This window comes from Esox lucius, chromosome 10 (genome assembly GCF_011004845.1).
Source record: "Esox lucius isolate fEsoLuc1 chromosome 10, fEsoLuc1.pri, whole genome shotgun sequence".
Lineage (NCBI taxonomy): Eukaryota > Metazoa > Chordata > Actinopteri > Esociformes > Esocidae > Esox > Esox lucius.
In genome coordinates, this window is record NC_047578.1 from 3891716 (window position 1) to 3909660 (window position 17945).

Consider the following 17945-nt stretch of genomic DNA (forward strand, 5'->3'; position numbering starts at 1 on the left):
TCACAGTTTAAGATGGGTTATCAAAAGCAAACGAACACACCAAAAGGAAAAATAAAAAATAAGATGTTTTTGAAAATAAATACAATTAAAAAGATAGAAATGAGAGGACCAGGTCAGTGTTTAAATCAGGGTTGGTCAGTTAATATGGTGAATGAAAAATACTTTACAAACAAATAGCATTGTAAACTGCAGCTGTGGCATTTTTGACAAAGGTGAGCAGTATATTGCCGTGGCTGGGGTTTTTAGCAGACTGTTATCTCCAAGTATACACATTTCTAGGACGGAAGACGACAAAAGTCCAATTCAATTTTATCTTTATTTTCTTTTTCATTTCTAATGAAATAATTTTCCTGACCACAGGATCCTGATACTAGAACACACATTGATGGTTTCCCCAGCTCAGATGCTACATGCATGTAGCAGTACCCGACTCTGCGTTACCATGTCATTGACTAACAGACAGCTAGACGCTGTGGACAGTTGACACATCAGATATCCAGATGTTCTGATCTCAGAGAAACATGGTCAATAACGAGAACCGTGTGAATTTACCAGCACGTCAGTAAACAAAATGTTACACTTTCAATATTCCACCAAAAGCATCTCGGCACTCTGAAGGGGGGAATTACAAATGTGGATGACTCGTTCAGCTAATATGTATACTGTATACCTCGTACGCATAGCTCCCCATTTGAATATTTTATAATCATTATTTTTCTATGTAAATTATTTTACACATCTGCATTCCTGAATGGAATCTGTAAAACTGTAGATCAATCCCCTCTGACCCTGGAACAGAGGGCCAAAACCCTGAATAATAAGCGGGAATAAGAATGCCGTATGCTCTGTCCCAAGTGGCACCCAATTTTACAGTCAAAAATAGGCCACTGACCAGGGGACAGGGCAGACCTCCCTGGGTTTGGCTGATTTTTAGAGAGTATTTATTGCAAGTCTGGTTAGAAGGTTACTGGTTCTCAGACATAGCTTATATTTAGCTTCCCATCTCAAAACAACCACTGCTGATGACATTTTCTAAATCAAAGACAGTTGAGAGATGTCTATGCACAAGTGATTGCTTGTTGGGTTAGTTGACTGGGTCTTGTGAGCCATATGATTTAAGCCACAAATAAAAACAACAAAAAAAACAACATACATGTAATGGCACTGCTCCTCAAAGTAAAAAAAAAGAAAAAATCCAAATAGACCTTTGGTGAGACGTCGTTTGAAATTGTCCGTTCCTTTTTTTCAGAGCCAAGAGAAACCGTTTGAATGTAGAAATATGCTACGTAAAACAAGTATGAAAAGTAGGATAAGGAATTGTGTTGGCTCTATTCTTGGCATTACAATGTTAGGCTACTGAATGGCAGACCGTATCGGCCAGATACCGAAACAGACCCAATAACTGCATCCAGAAGCTTTTCCAAACCATAAGACACAACATTGCGCAATAAGACGCAGTGAAGTTTTCGCCATAGACTAACATTTGATTTTGACTGCAGTTTCTTTATATTGTCTGAACTGCCCTTCAATTGCAACTACATGAGTTATAATCTGCAGTAAAAACAATGCATTAAACTGTATGAAAGTTGCATACGTGATTTTTGTTAGAACAGCATGATGGGATAAACGGAGTCACTTGTAGGCTATTAAATGACTCCCCAGTCTGTCCTCTGGCCTAATCCCAAAATTTGGTGCACAAGTAGTAAAGAATGCCACTTCTTCTGAGAAACCACGGCAAGTAATGTAACTTTATAAGATAAAGAACATAGAGCAGCAATGTTTTAGCACAAAACGTGTGCACATTCAAGTAAAAAAAATACAAAAAAAGAAAGAATATAAATCAATAAGTCAAAAGACAAGTAATCAATAATCAACCTCCAGTCGTCAGTTGTCGGGATTGGCACTTTAGTGAATAGGAGTGCATTTTTATTTTTCATAAATATAAATATATATTTTTTATATTTTGTCAAACTTGCGTTGATCCATTGATTTTAAATATTGTACTATTTTGGTAGTCTTTGTAGAGACTGCACACTAAAGTGGACCAGAAAAAGTCACATTGCATTAACGGGTGCTCCATTCCTTCTTGGAGACCAAATTTTTTTGCAAATTATTTTTCTCAAGTTTTCCAATAACTGTTTTTGTTTTAAATTGTCTGTTCGGAGCAGACTTGTTCTGTGGACCACTATTTCACCTTTTGAGGACCAAAGTGCATAGACTCTTGCGATATTTCACTGTATAAACTTACAAACATCCTTACGCCATATCCATGACAAGGTTAGCCTTACAACAAATCTGAATGCATATGTTGCAATTAAACCAAAAGCGTCCAATGCCTTTGCAGACCAAGAGCCAGCCTTCCAAAGGAATCGCTAAGTTCATCCTTAGAACCACATGGTTCAAAAAACAAACTAATTTGTAAAAAAAAAAAAAACATGCGACATTTACAGTATGCTTCATAATTACGAAATACTTAGAAGAGAAGTCATAGCTCTCACCATCACAATATCAACCTACTCAGACACGTCAAATTGGACAACAGAGTAACTAGTTATTCAGAAACCTGCCAAGATCCGCATAGTTAGGACATCAAGTCTGCCGTGTTATCGATGACCTTCCAAAAAGAAATCTGTGGTTTTGATCATCTGGGACTAAACATTCAGCTTAGCACCAGCCTTGAATGTTCATAACAAATTCAGATTTTTCCTAAGTAAACAATATTTCAGATTCGATTTATTCACAGAGCTCAACTGAGTTTGTTCAGCTCAACAAAGGGGAAAACTGTGGATACACAGAACAAGTTTCTGGAAAACTCAGATCTGAAGTTAATAATTGTACCCAAATCTATTCCTCACACAGCACCTGTCTGTCAGTCAAACTGTCACACTACCCGACTAGTTTGAGTCAATGGCTCCACTCAACCCAAAGTCAGTATTACTCCCCCTCATTAATTGTAAAGGTTAGGATTAAAGATGTAGTCCGAGAAATGTGTGTTTTTCTTTTAAACCAATTTTGGCCTGTGATTTAATGATGTTCAATATGATGTTAATATGTACCTAATCTATTATCAGACTCAACATCATACCTCAGTTATCCATGAGGTTTGAAAGCAAGCAGTTTCAAACAAGACCTAGCACATTACTTTCAGATACCCTTTTTGGACTTCCACAACCAGAGGACAAAAAAAATTAAATCGCAGACTTCATCTTTAATGATGGAGGGAAAGGGGAGTTTAGTTCTGTGTCTAAGGGCAATACATCTCACCATCTTCAGTCATGTGGCAGAAAAGAGAAAAAAGTCTTCCATAATACCAGAAAGTAGACCACTGCACTTCCAAAATAAACTTTAATAAAACGGAAAACTAAAAAATGGTCATAGTTTCTCTTTAATATTCTTTAGAAGATATGAAATGATGTTGAGAATGTGATAATGTTCCACTTAAGAGAAAATAACCACTTATATATTTCTTCATATCTATTGCATGTCCCCTGTGTGAATCTAATCGCATCAAAGAGCACTGCATTGTGGGTAGGTGCATTCTTAAATAAAAAATAATGATTGCGTAATAATCTCAAAAGTGCCAAAAAGTGGCAAAATGAAAGCAAACACTGAATGAACATGCTGTAAATGGAAACCAAGCCTGTGGCAATATATCACAGAAAAGAAAACATGCAATACCGTTCATTCAAACAGTGGATTTTGGAAGGTTTTTTTCTCTCTTTGTGTAGCACGCATCTGTGTGTATTGTGTAGTGTGTACAATGAGTATGAAGGTAGTGTGTGTGTGTGTGCAAATACATCTCTTTACTATAATGTCTGCTGCTGTTAGGCTGGTCAAGGTCTAGAAAGACAAATCCTTCGCCAAACCCTGGTTGTCGTAAGACCCATGTCCGTGGCTCAACTCACACGCTACGTCTCAAGACAAATTTACTACTATTTACCAGGGGGTCCTTGTGCAGCTCTGGCAAAAAATAATGGGTGAATAGTGTCATTGGAGAACACTTTCAGGACACCCGGCAAATATATCTCGACACCGTTATATACATACCATCACAATGACATGTTGTCATTCCCATTCCTTTACAATACAGCAATCTAGAATGAAACATCTGCTGAATATCAGATCTAACCCCGCCCCACCACCAAACTATCAACTTAACAGCAACTAGTTAATTCCTTTGAAGTGTATTTTGTGTGATAACCATACAAACCGGCTTTCTTTTGTTCGCGTTAAGGAAAACGTGTGCAAACACTTGATTGGATTCTCCCGCTAGGCCTGACATTATGGCAAACCTCAGCCGCAACTCAAGACGTCAAACTGATCATCATCGAAATCCCTTGTTTTCACATCACCCCTCTTCCTCTCTGCTATTTTCGGGTATAATTCCAGGCGTTTGGCGAAGGGATACCCCGGGATAATATGTAGGGCAATAGAAACCCCATGCAAACCCACATCTCACACACCTGAGGGGCGCCACCACCCCCTTCACCTACACTAGCCCAGCCAGCTCCATTCTCGTCACACTTGGTCTTTGTCCCAAATGGCACCTCATTACCTTAATAATGCATTAAAAGATGCAAAGTAGTGCATTACATAAGGGATAAGGTTGCCATTTGTGAGGAGTTCAAGTCTTGATATGGAACCAAGAAGTTAAAAACCTAAAAGGCCTAAATCCCAACCAGAGATGCAAATTAATAGGTGATTGATTGTTTTTTGTTTTTTTTAATCGGAAAATGGTGGCTGATTTAAGTGCTGTGATTTTCCTCAATTTAGGATTCATCCAAAAATAAATTCATTTGAGACCCAAACCAAGAAAACGACCCTCAGTTCAACTGAATTGCTAGTCAACTCTGAAGGCTGACCAAATTCGAATTCTAAACGGTTTTAACTGATGAGATTTGGAATAAGAACTGGAATAAATTACATCCAGAAGTAGCCGGAATTGACAATGAATCCTGTTGATACATCTTGGTTTTGGATATTCATACCTAATATTGTGCTCCAGCTGACACAGTCCCTCTAGCCCACCAGGTGTGTGTTGTTAAATAGTTAGACTCACTTCATATTTCAAATGTATCGTTATTAAGAACACAGCACACAACAAATATTATACCTCTAGCTATTCGGTATATGAACCTCAGATCAAGCTGGCAAACTAGGTACTTTCAATAGGGATCAAAAGACAGCCCAAAACTCTAGCCCCATGTCTAACTCAACAACCTCCCCAGCCCAATTCTTACACCAGCCCAGACATGTACCAGACTGTACCATTTAAACTTCAACAAATTCCTATGACTTTCCACCCACCCCCCCCCCCCACCCCAACTAAGAAATAATCTGACAAGCACAAAAAAAAAAAAAAGTGAAGAAAAAAAAAAAGGAAATGTTGTACACAGGACGCATGGTCTGTTCTAGAATAGGGAAAACCATGGGTCTATTTTCAAAACCGTGGCTGTAGAACCTGAGACAGTTCTAGAATCCACAGAATAATGTAGGCAAACCCTGTATGTCTGCTACCGACAGAAACCAGTGTAAAGGGGATGTTTGGAATCTGGGTTAGTCAATACAGCTGGGTAGTTTATTGTTTAGAGTGGAAAGACCAGCCTGTAGCCTGGGGACCCTCTAGTCTTTGGATGGGGCACAGTAAAACAAAACTATGCTGGGTGGGGGGGGGGGGGGCTGATAAGGGCAAGGAAGACACTTCAGAGACCAGGTAATTAACCTCACACTGGTTAGGTTTGATGCTAGAGTCAGGGAGTCCTCACCTGACAAGCCAGATCCCCACAAAGGGCAGACTGTGTCGTACCAAGAGAGGACACGCGGACGGGCAAATAAACAAGACCAAATCAAACCACAGCCAATGCACAAAGAATCAACTGGCAGTGTGACGTCTCTCAGCGCATGTGTGCATTTTAAAACCTGGAACGGCACACAAGGCAGGCCTTGGGGGCGTGACCGCCGCGGAGGAAGAACATGGTTTTGTCATCAGGTCGGGTGGTTTTGAGTTCAGCTCTTCCCATTGGCTCGCTGGCCTGGATGCGGCATTTCCGTTAGAGAGGTGAGATCCACCAGGTCGAGGGGGGAAATTAGGCTGGGTAATGTCATCGCCGTAAGCCTCCCATGGGATGGGGCAAACGTAAACCTTTCATAAGGGGTCGGGGGGGCACAAGGTGGAGATAGTTAGCGCTGGTGAACCCTCTGTACGGTTTGGGAGCTAAGAAAGAAGAGGCACAGTAACACCTTCCACAGAGATTGGGGGATCGGGGTGAGACATCTGCCAGATGATTGTTGAGACATGGAAGGAAACAGCCAGGGGGAGGGGCACAGTGTGGGACAGAAATGTTGGGCTAGAAGGACCCTAAAAGCCCCCCGATGGGTAGGGAACGCCCTGGTATGAGGTGAGAGTTGGATGAACCAAGCGCAGAGAGAACCAGGAAAGTATGGGGCAGGGGAGGCGTTATAGCTGGAAGCCCTCCATTGGTGCCTCCTGCTGGGGGAAGAGGAACTGCTGGTTGGCCTCGTCCACCAGAGGCGCCAGGTTTTGGTCGTCCTCCTCCACACCAAAGTAGTGCTCAATCAGGTCAAAGGCCTTCTGGTAGATCTCCTGGTTCTCGTGGCTCTGGAGGAACTCAATCTTATCCAGGCCTGGACGAAGGAGGAACAAAGGAAACAGGGGAGGGGTTTGATGACAAAGGACAAAGTGGAGTTGGTGTTGTTTAATTTGGTTACTACCTATACTTGTATAACTTCAGCAGGTGGATTGCTTTATTTTGTTCGTTCATGTTTATTGGCCTTGTGTGGAAACTATATGAAAAAACTGCTAGTAAGATGCCATTTTAAAATTTTGCAATCCAACCCTAATAGATGACAGAATGCATGTGTGTGTCTGATGTATTTATGAGCGTACAACAGACCTCCTCTATGAGGGAGCAGTAAGGAGTAATGTATGTATTTACATACTATAGGCCTCCTCTATAAGGGAGCTGTAAGGGGTAGTGTATGCATTTACATACCATAGACCTCCTCTTTAAAGGAGCCGTAAGTGGTAATGTATTTAAGCACACAACATAGGCATCTATAAGGGAGCAGTAAGGGGTAATGTATGTATTTACATACCATAGGCCTCCTCTATAAGGGAGCAGTAAGGGTTGATTCCGGAGCCGTGCTGTCCTCCATCCTGCTTAGCCTCCTGGTCTCCAAGTCTCAGAATGTTCTCCAGTCCGTTCAAAGCCACCTGGACGATCTTACTATCCATCACCGTCAACAGATCACACAGAGGCTTGATGCAGCCCAGGTTGACCAGGTACCTGGAGACGGGGAGTAAGACAGTGAATCACCCCTTCAAAGGTTTTGCTACGTCAAACTAAACAGAACATGACCCATATTTCAGACACAAAGTAGTACAGAAAAAAAAAGAAATAACAGACATGCACCAGACACCACAGACAATATATGAGAATCGAGAGACGGATGAGAGACTAAAGGCTGTGTGACACCAACATGGAACTGAATCATCGATCATAAACACAGAACACAGTGTTTGGTCCAGCCCAGCCCAGCCGTCTGAGAGAACTAGCAGCCTGGATACAGCAGAGATGTTCCTCATGTGGAGGAGGGGAAAAGAACCGCAAGGTAACTCAATACGGACCAACAGCTCCCGACAAGGCCTCAAATACACACACCAAGTATACCCCCAGTCTGACATTACTGTGACAACACGGGTATTTCCAGACACAGGCTGTGGAAAAAGCTTTGAGTGGACTCTCTGACCCAGCAAGGAATACGACGAGAGGAAAGCGAACACTGAACCGCTCCTTCTACCCTCTCCCACAAAAAAACTGACTTCCTACTACAGCTGCAACATCCTACGAGAACCTGGAGATTCTCTTAAAACCCAGAGTAGAACCACAACCGTACATACTCCCACTTTGCATAGTAGACCAGAGGCACTGACTTCCTTATAGGACACCAGCTTCCTTCCTCCTCACAACAAACCCCTGGGGCGCCTCGCACAAACCCCCGGGGTGCCTCGCACAAACCCCCGGGGCGCCTCGCACAAACCCCTGGGGCGCCTCGCACAAACCCCTGGGGCGCCTCACAACAAACCCCCGGGGCGCCTCACAACAAACCCCCGGGGCGCCTCACAACAAACCCCCGGGGCGCCTCACAACAAACCCCCGGGGCGCCTCACAACAAACCCCCGGGGCGCCTCACAACAAACCCCCGGGGCGCCTCACAACAAACCCCCGGGGCGCCTCGCACAAACCCCCGGGGCGCCTCGCACAAACCCCCGGGGCGCCTCGCACAAACCCCCGGGGCGCCTCGCACAAACCCCCGGGGCGCCTCGCACAAACCTCTGGGGCGCCTCGCACAAACCCCCGGGGTGCCTCGCACAAACCCCCGGGGCGCCTCGCACAAACCCCCGGGGCGCCTCGCACAAACCCCCGGGGCGCCTCGCACAAACCCCCGGGGCACCTCGCACAAACCCCCGGGGCACCTCGCACAAACCCCCGGGGCACCTCGCACAAACCCCTGGGGCACCTCGCACAAACCCCCGGGGCGCCTCGCCAACATAACATTGCTAACTCAGACTAGGGTTTCAATTTGACACTGAACAGTTCAAAGCAATAAGAGAACACTATATGACAACACCCTTTGAAACGACTGGTAGAGCTAGGCCTTTGCCAGCCTTGTATGTATACGCAGTATCTAAACTCAGCTAACAGCCAAGTGGGGCATAGCACAGCTAGGGGATGTTCTTAGGCATAGTGCAACAATAATTACTTGGGCACAGCACTTAGCCATGCTATATTAGCCATGCTATATCAGCCATGCTATATTAGCCATAAACGACTACCCTCAAAGAGCCTTATAGCTATTATAAAACAATTCCATAAGTCATTATATTCTACCAGTGGTACACAGCTAATTAAGAAGTTTGTGATGTGGTTGGGTACCTGATCTGTTCCGGCGTTCCTCCGGACGTGGCGTTGGTGATGGCCCAGGCTGCTTCCTTCCTGGTTCTAAACTCTGCCTTCTGCAGGATGTCTATCAGCACCGGGAAGATGTTGGCATCAATCACCGTCTGATGGAGAGCAAAAAGTAGGGAAAACAAGAACGTTGTACATGGTGCCTGTCCAAACAAATACAATAAACCAAGACACAGAACATGCATGTCACCTGGGCTGCCTGAACAGAGAAAACCCCAGGGAACTCCCTCCGTGCCTCACCTGTATCTGAGCCCTGTTTCCAGCCGTGATGTTGGAGATGGTCCAGCAGGCTTCCTTGCGGATTGACTCCTTAGCACTGCTCAGCAGGTGGAGTAAACAGGGCAGGGCTGAACAGTTCAGCACCACCTACAGGCAACAGCACCCATGTCATTCACCCACCGCAGACAAACCCTCCATTCCCCTCGGCAACAGATCCGACCGGCCTCTGACAGACCTCTCGGCCTCCCCGGAGCATTTTACCTGCGTCTGGATGTCGTCCCCGGTCACAATGTTCCCCACCGCTCTCAAGGCCGGAGACGCCACCTTGTAGTCCGTGTGCCTGGTTGGGGGGGGGGGGGGGGGCAAGGAGACACAGAGGATTAAAAGACGGAGGGAATCAAGTCGATCCTCATAATCTTCCCTGGGGGGTGACATTCAGCGGGTGTTTTGACGAGCCGTGCCGGAGAGCCGGGTTGGCGTACACCTACATGAGCAGCTCCACGAGGCGCCGGCACACGCCCGAGTCGATGACGGCCTGGATCTTCTCGTTGGGCCCGTCGGAGAGGTAGGACAGGGCCCAGCAGGCGTCCGCCAGCAGGTCCGGATCGCTACTGAACAACAGCCTGGACAGCACCGGCAGACAGGGGGACACCTGGGGAATGGGAGGACCGGTTCAACAGGGGGGCTGGAGGGCGCGTCTGATCGGCTTCAGAGAGCACCGACGACACGCTTGCTGCTTGTGCTTCAAAGTGTCTGCCTGTGGTGAACAACTCGGCCCAGCTCCACCGCCACCGGCCCACGCCGCTACTGAAAGGAGCCAGTCGACATTTCTGAGAGTTTAAAGTTCACGCAGTGTCTAGGTCAGTGTACAGTAGATTGTGTACAGGGCATTCTGGGTAGTGTCCTTCCAATAGCCTGTGTACTTGTCTGCTGTGTCAACAAGCTCAAATAATAGCAAGCTGACCTCACAGGAGATAAGTTGGCTAAAGGTAAGTACAGATTAAAGGGTACAGGAGGGCAGACTACAGGAAGAGGTGTAAAATACAGGAAGTGCAGACTAAAGGAAGCAGTGTAGACTACAGGAAGGAATGTAGACCACAGGATATGTCGATTAGACTGCAGATTACAGGGAGGAGTGTAGATAAAAAAACTTTGCCTCATTTCCATAAGCACTACTGATAAGTCAACCGATAAAACGCAGGGCTCAACTGAAAAAGAGGCCCTGGTCTCAGGCTCGAGTCTTCCTGCATGAACAAACGCAGAAAACTAGTTTCCTGGTGCCTCGTCACATGACATCTCTTGGTCACATGCTCAGTCTTGGTCACCGGGGCTTTGACGCTCGGCTCGGGACGGCCCCAGTCACTAGCAGATTAAATCATCCGCTAGCTGCTGGCTAACTGACACAGAGCGTTTTGAGTCATCCGGGCAGCGTCCCAAATGGCTCCACATCACCTAAATAGTAGGGCACAAAACAGGTCACAGGGTGCCTTTTGGGACGTGTGTAATGTAGCTCCAGGTCTGGGGGCCGAAAGCATGACCTAATCTAGCAACCTGTCGGGGTTTCGGATCGGAACTCAATGAGTCCCTTTGGGACACGGCCGGTGTAACGTAGTCGTCTGGAAGCCATTTGGGAAGCCAAAACAACATTATGAAGCACCCAGTTTATATCCTGAACACTGGGCGCTGAAAGCTGAGGCATAAGAACAGGACATCATCATTACACCTTAGTTATTGGCTTATAATGACGATATGGCCAACATCCCACAGGCTGTGCCCAGTGTTGTATCAGGCATCATGGAAAATGAGCAGCTCTTAGCGTAGTTATTAAACAGACTTACTGCTTCTACTTCAGTATAACTAGCAGTTTAAGTTTTACTCAAAGAGAGACACAATTAGCAACTCAGGCAGAACAAAACCTCAACTCAAGTTATTAATATCATTACGTACATGATGAAATCAAATGATGCTATTCCTGACACTATATGATACAGGTGGGGTCTTCCCTCTACACAGGTTGGAGAGAGGTGTGGGGGAAGTTTACCTTCTCAAATACAGGTGGGGGGCTCTTCCCTCTACACAGGTTGGAGAGAGCCCAGACTGCATTCCTGGTCATAGTGAGCCTGGTGGACTTGGTCAGAAGCCTGGGGAGGAAGGATGAGAAACAGGATGAGTACAGACAACACCTGTATCCCACAACTGTCCATCTTAGGTGGTTCACGAAGTAGGACGAAACAAGGCCCCCACGGGAGCCGAACGAGGACCCCCACGGGAGCCGAACGAGGACCCCCACGGGAGCCGAACGAGGACCCCCACGGGAGCCGAACGAGGACCCCCACGGGACCTGAAACAGAAGCAGCGTCTCCTTACATTAGAAGAGGTGGCAGGATGTTGCAGTTGAGTACGAAGTCCCTGCAAACGGCGCTGTCTCCCGCTATGTTACCTAAAGCCCACACAGCCTGCGAGAAAGAGAGAGACAGAGAGAGTGAGACACAACGAGAGAGAATACATACTGATTCACTACACTGGGTTTCACATTTACATGAAAACATAATTACTGAGAATTTAATCAAGGAAAAAATATATAGTGTTCAACAACAATCCATTAAAAGAACTATACAAAAAGGCCCTGATTAATTCTTCTGTGCGATTCTGTTAAAGGGGCACTATGAAGAATCCTGTCTCTAATGTTTACAAGACTTAAAACAGTAACACTTCTGGTCACCTACTCCTCATCTCTTAACAAACAAGACCAGAGTAGTATTAGCAAGTCCGGGGTGGTTTCGGTGTGTGTGTGTGGTGTGTGTGTGTGTGTGTGTGTGAGAGGAGACTACACTTCACTGCGAACAAGTCAACTAGGAAGTTGAAACGGGCAGCATCTCCAACCCTAACTGCAGACATTGTCGAATCATTTATGCTGGTATTGATGCTAGTAGTACAGTCAACATTTCACATAAGGCCCCTTAAAAATGTTGGGGCCCTCACCTGTTCCTGGACATCTTCGAAGTCGGAGTTGAGTAGTTCTATGAAGATGGGCACGGCTCCGGCCTCGATCACGATCTTGGTCTGCATGGACGTTCCTGAGGCTATGTTGGTCAGCGCCCACGCAGCCTCAAACTACACGCGCACGCGCGCACGCACAGACATACAGAGAAATTATACATCAACATTATAAATACTCAACAAACAAAAAAAAGAAAGGTTCTTCAACGGTCATTCAATGTTGACAAAGCCTGCAAAGCAGTTTGTTTCAATCAAAACAAGTTGTTTTTCGATCTGAACGTGACCCTGCATGAAGGTCTCACCTGTAATGTGCAGTCGACGCTCATCTTGAGGAACTCCACAAACCTCTCCACTATGCCGGGCGTGTTAATGACCTCATCGATTGGTGGATTGGGCTCTGGAACAGGTCAGACAGAATTTAATACGGTATGTTATGGAACCCACTGGTCCTCAGGAGCAGACATGAACAGACACACGCCGGCTGACCAATTACTCCCCTAACCCATTACTGTTCTGACAAAAAAACGTGCGAATAACTTCGGACAAAGCGTCCCCTGACGATACGCCCCGAACAGCCCGCTACCTTTGGACAGCAATTTCCTGAACTTCTGCGTTGTGGCAAGTTGGAGCTTTAGGTCCTCTGAGAAGAGCATCTCCACCATCTCCCTGGTGATCACTCCTTCCTGAAACCATAGAACCAACAGGTCTTCAAGTTAGGATGTGTCCTTCACATCCCACATCCTTAAACAGGAAGGCCCTCAGCGCCGGCCGCGGTGGGGTGACACTCCCCGGTAAAACTCACCCCAGTGGCTGTTGAGGCGATGTAGGACTCCACCAGTGGACTCTCAGACATGGCCCCCTCCTCGTTCAACATGTCCACATTCCTCCTCTTGAAGAACTGCAGGCAGGAAGAGGAAAGGCTTAGGGCAGCAGAAGAAGCCCTCGGGCTGGTCAGGGGAGGCCATGTTTAATACAGGAGGAAAATAGCACATCTGTGTTTGTAAGGGGGCGCAGCAGCTGGCCCTGTTCCACTGGACGCGGCTCTAACGGGCTAGGCCCGACGGGTCTAACGGGCTATCTAACGGGCCAGGCCCGGCGGGTGTACCTGTTGTTCGCGTTTCTGTTTCCTGAGCTGGATTCCCTCCTCCTCCCTCCTGCGCCTCATCTCCTCCAGATTCAGGGCTTTGTTCTTATAGCTGTTCATCCTGGGGTTATCCTTCACCGGACTGGCTGACGGCTCTGCAAAACACATCTGTTAGACTGCTCCTAGCCATTTGGACCAATCACATTACTGGACAGATATTGGAAACAGAGGAACACATTGATCCTAGAAATCAGACTCTACCAGGGAAGTCAACTCATGTGTGTACATGTATTACCAGGTTTATGAACGCGTTTAGGTAACATGTAAGCCAGTATTACAGGTGTCATTATGTTTTTGCTGGTTTGCGCATGCGTGTGTGTAGGCATGCAGCAGAAGCACTGGTGTATATTTAACCATGTGTCTGTGCTACACTTCCTTGTTTATATTGGGATTATATTCCCCTGTGTCATCATGTTGCTCTAGTATTACACCCTGAGGTCAAACACATACACTTTCATACACGCCACACAGGGTTTGTGTCAACTCATAAACCCAAAAAAACAACCCCCCCCACCCCCACACACACACACACACATAATCCCTGAGTTAGCCCAAAGTGCCTGAACGGCTGGGTGGCTGATTGCTGGCCAAACCACCCCAACTCAGCATTTGTGCAGTTACGCTACCAGAACCAGCTAGCACACAAAACCTGAGTCATCTAGGGACACACTGTTAAAGTGTGTGTGTACACAAATAACTTCAACTAATATCTATTGGACTGAAACCAAATTGCTCAACTTGTTAACAATCACCAAAATTAAACCCAAAGTCAGGGAGCACAGACAGTTCCAAAAACGATGGTGAGAGGATAATTTATTTTAAACTCTGAAGCCAAAGGAAACAATTTCGGCGTGGCCTCTCAGGAAGTTGCGGTTGACCCAATAAAGTCAAGGGGACACAGGAGTTTGACACCTTGTTCTGTAATTCTCTGTCTGTCAGTTTGCAACCATGGCCTAAATAATAAGACAACCTTCACATTATCTATAAATACATGTTTCTTCATAAAAAAAATATGTATAATATACCCTAGATCACCATACATTGCAATATAGCCATGCTATAATGAGATGAGTCCTGTTGCAGAATAACAGTGTGTGTGTGTACATATATATGTGCTTGTGAAGTGACCAGAAGGTGAAGCCACAGGCGAGGTGACATGCAGATTCCAGAGAGAAGCTATAATTGGTCCCAGGCCCTGCTATACCTGATAGAGCAGCGGGAGAAGGAGTGGGGCTTTAGCCTTCTATGTTTAGGTTTGGTCGGATTGATATGACAGTCACATTTACGGGGGTTAACGAAAACATTGTGTTGTTTATGAGAATGGTGTAGCTACACAGTAATGACAATCCATTAGCCTCTCTCTCCTGCTCACAAACTGACAACAAGCTGCCAGTATTTTTTCTGCGCCTCAGCTATGTACAAAGTATTTTCCAGTTTCTTTCTCTCTCTCACACCCTCCCAAACTACAAGTAAACAAACAGCTGCCTACATTGCTGACGAGTTCTCCATAACACTGTCAATAGAAATGAAGCATTTCCTCGTGTCTGAGTGATAACGTGGCCAACGTTGAGTTCAAAATAAACAGACTCAGTGCTCATGATAAAACAGACTGGGGGGGGGGGGACTTAAAGCTAGTTCTCCATTTTTTTGAGCCGCAGTCAGCATGTGTCAATCCGCTGACAGTGACACCGACAGCATGAACAGCCTCATGCTGATAGCGTTACAGCTAGCGAGTTACAGTACAGTAGCTAATTCAGTAATGAATCTAACCGGTAGATAGTAACGCGGCTAAGATGTACTGTAGATAACGCTAATTAGTCAGGCCGGAAACTCACGCTACCCAAGGTTAACTATCTCAAGTTAACTAGGTAGGTAGTTAGTTGGCTTGTGGTCACCACGTTGATCCGCCCTATTTAATGTACATTCAATCTCGTTGTCAATGTGAAGCCCCCTTATTAGTCTATGTAACAGGGATTTGTCTTATTACTAACTGAAGTTCATAACTTTGTCAGCCAACAGTTTCAAATTATTTAATACCACCACCAGTGCACTAGTTAGCGTTTATGCTAATGTTACCTGGTAACAACAGAGGCAGTATTTGACGACGACCACCACCACCACCACCACCACCACCACCACCACCACACAGTAAAAGCTAGCTAGCAGGCGAGGCACGTTAGCGTTAACTTGACACAGTCATTTCTACTAACTACCTTGCTACAGAAGTCCATCTGTAAACTGGAAATGTCACGTCGTCTGAATTAACAACTTTTTTGGAATGGTTGGTATTTGTGACAACACAACTCATTTTAATGACAGTAAAGGCATATTAAGTTAGCTATGTAGCTAACGTTTGCTAGCAACTCTAACGCTCGGTACTAATCCCTTATCCCATGTATAAGGGAAACCTTCATAGACAGTTTTCATAGAAACACAAAATCATAACTCACCCATTTCGTCTTAAATGTCAGACACTGCGTATGTTGCTTGGAAAATAAATAAATTGTTGATAATACACCTCTCCTTATTTTCCAGAATTTGCTCACACACAATATGTCGTCGGAGAAATACGGTGTGCGAAAGATGACAAATGTAAATCTGTTTCCTATTGACGCTAGGGGGCGCAAATGTGACGCAAAAGAAATGATTGCACAATATTTTGTTACACAATTATATTTGGCTGGGACATTAAATCGAGATGTAAAGACACTGTATTAACTAATGTGTCTTTATGACAAATCCATACTATAATATACATTCAAGCAAGTATTAAAAAATTCGAGCAGTGATTGAAAGGGGGTTACTGGCATTGTTATAGCATAGTCAAATTCACAGCATTTCTGAGTGATTTTTTATGACATTATTTTGCTTTTGGCCTGCCGTTCTCCCTCCCTCTCTTTCTCTCGTCGTTCCCTGCCCAGTTTTCTGCTCTGTCTCTTTTGGGCTTTAGAACACTGTGCTCTCGCTGTGACAATAACAGAGCATTCCACGCACACTGCACAAATTAATGTGACAGTGTAATACAGGGAAGGTGCATCTGCGGTCATTTTGCCCCAAGCAGGTGGTGGTAAATTACTGCACTCTTTGTGACGCATCGTTGTCCCTCTGACATCTAAGCCCACCGGCCCAAAAGTCACCGACAGAGGGGGGTGTTGTATAAGCGGTGAACTAACTGGATTCCCACGACAGATAAACGCGGTCTACTTGGTTTAAATCAAATTATTAATAATATACGGCGGGTTTACATCCTGGACTCCGCCATAGGTAATAGAAAGGACATATGAAAGATCAGGTTTCCAATACCAGTCGTCGGCACAGCTCAGGCAATAGCTCTTGGTGCCGGGAAGACACTATTAATGATCACTATTAATGTTAATTCCCTGCAAAATTGTGTTATTTATTAACAAGTGCAGAAGTTCAGTTAGCTTCAGTTAGATCATATTGTAGGAAATCGCGGGGCAGTATTACCGGGAAGTTGCTAATTGTTGAATTAAGGTTGCTAAATGGATCCGTTAATTAGGGAGAGCATGTCCTCCGCCGATTCTCTTCATTAAGTTTCTCATGTTTACGGACCATCTCACTTCATCGCACCCGCGAGGCTAATTAAAGGAGTAACCAAAACGTCACTTTTATGCCTAGATGTCCAAACCTTTTGTTAAAGTCCCTAGGTGTTGGATTGGGTTGTTACAATAATTGAATACACAGCATTATAAAAATGCATTACAACTTTTCGAAAACATTTAATTCTCTGATATACATTTAATATTCTGATATTTAAGTATCAGTGGTACATTGAAGATACAGATTTGTCTGCAAACAAATCCCTCTTGTAAGAATTATATTGTCCAGGGTGACCAAATTGTCATCCGGCCTCTTGAAAGAACTGCCCACTAAAAATATGAATGAAACATTTATTAAAAGTAATGGGGAAAATTATGGAGTGTATACAACTTTGTCTGAACCCCCCCCCCCCCCCCCCCCCCCCCCCCCCCCCCCCCTTAAGGACTTGTGAGCCAAGTGTCCTCCAGCTGAATACTAGGCAGACCTGGTGAGTAAGTATATGTGTCCAATATGAAAAACCAGCCTGGTCTCAGTCCAGCAACAGACCGCATTTCAGCTGACTGGCCACTCTTTCATGGCTGCTGAGGGAGGCTTTTACTTTAGCATTTCTCGGTATGAAACCTAGAATAAAAAAAACCCCAGCGTGCGATCGAACAGCCATCAACATTAATCATATGGGTAGCAATTGCCTACATCCAACAAAAAACGGTCTTCCTGGCATGCGGCAATCCAGGACCCAGGCACTTCCAGAGCTAGCTAGTCTCTGGGCTGCAAACCAGACCAAAAAAAAAACCCAGCTAGTAAACCAATACGCTACGTTCATTGCGGTAGAGCATAGTGAATTCAGAGAACAACACCTGCTAATGCGTCCCAAATGCTACCCTATCCCCTAGACAGGGCAACAGTTGTAAGAAGTGTACGACAACAGGGAACCTAATGTCATTTGGGGCGTACCATTCCAGGTTCGGGGGTTTTCTCAGTGTTTCCCCGGTCTCAGAGGACCATTAGCGCACATCATCTGCAGCCAAGCC

The 17945-nt window shown here is 45.3% G+C and overlaps 1 protein-coding gene across 1 annotated transcript; it reads right to left on the reverse strand.

Annotated features, from left to right (window-relative positions):
- Positions 1 to 938: 938 nt before the first annotated feature.
- Positions 939 to 15930, reverse strand: kpna6 (karyopherin alpha 6 (importin alpha 7)). Its single transcript, XM_010903962.5, has 14 exons — positions 15804 to 15930; positions 13315 to 13448; positions 13012 to 13107; positions 12793 to 12892; positions 12512 to 12606; positions 12192 to 12323; positions 11577 to 11665; positions 11251 to 11350; positions 9698 to 9861; positions 9471 to 9549; positions 9231 to 9356; positions 8958 to 9085; positions 7117 to 7307; positions 939 to 6645 (listed from the first exon to the last, which is right to left on the reverse strand). Exons 1-14 carry the CDS (start codon positions 15805 to 15807, stop codon positions 6458 to 6460), a joined length of 1626 nt encoding a protein of 541 aa, XP_010902264.2. The 5' UTR covers positions 15808 to 15930; the 3' UTR covers positions 939 to 6457.
- Positions 15931 to 17945: the final 2015 nt, after the last annotated feature.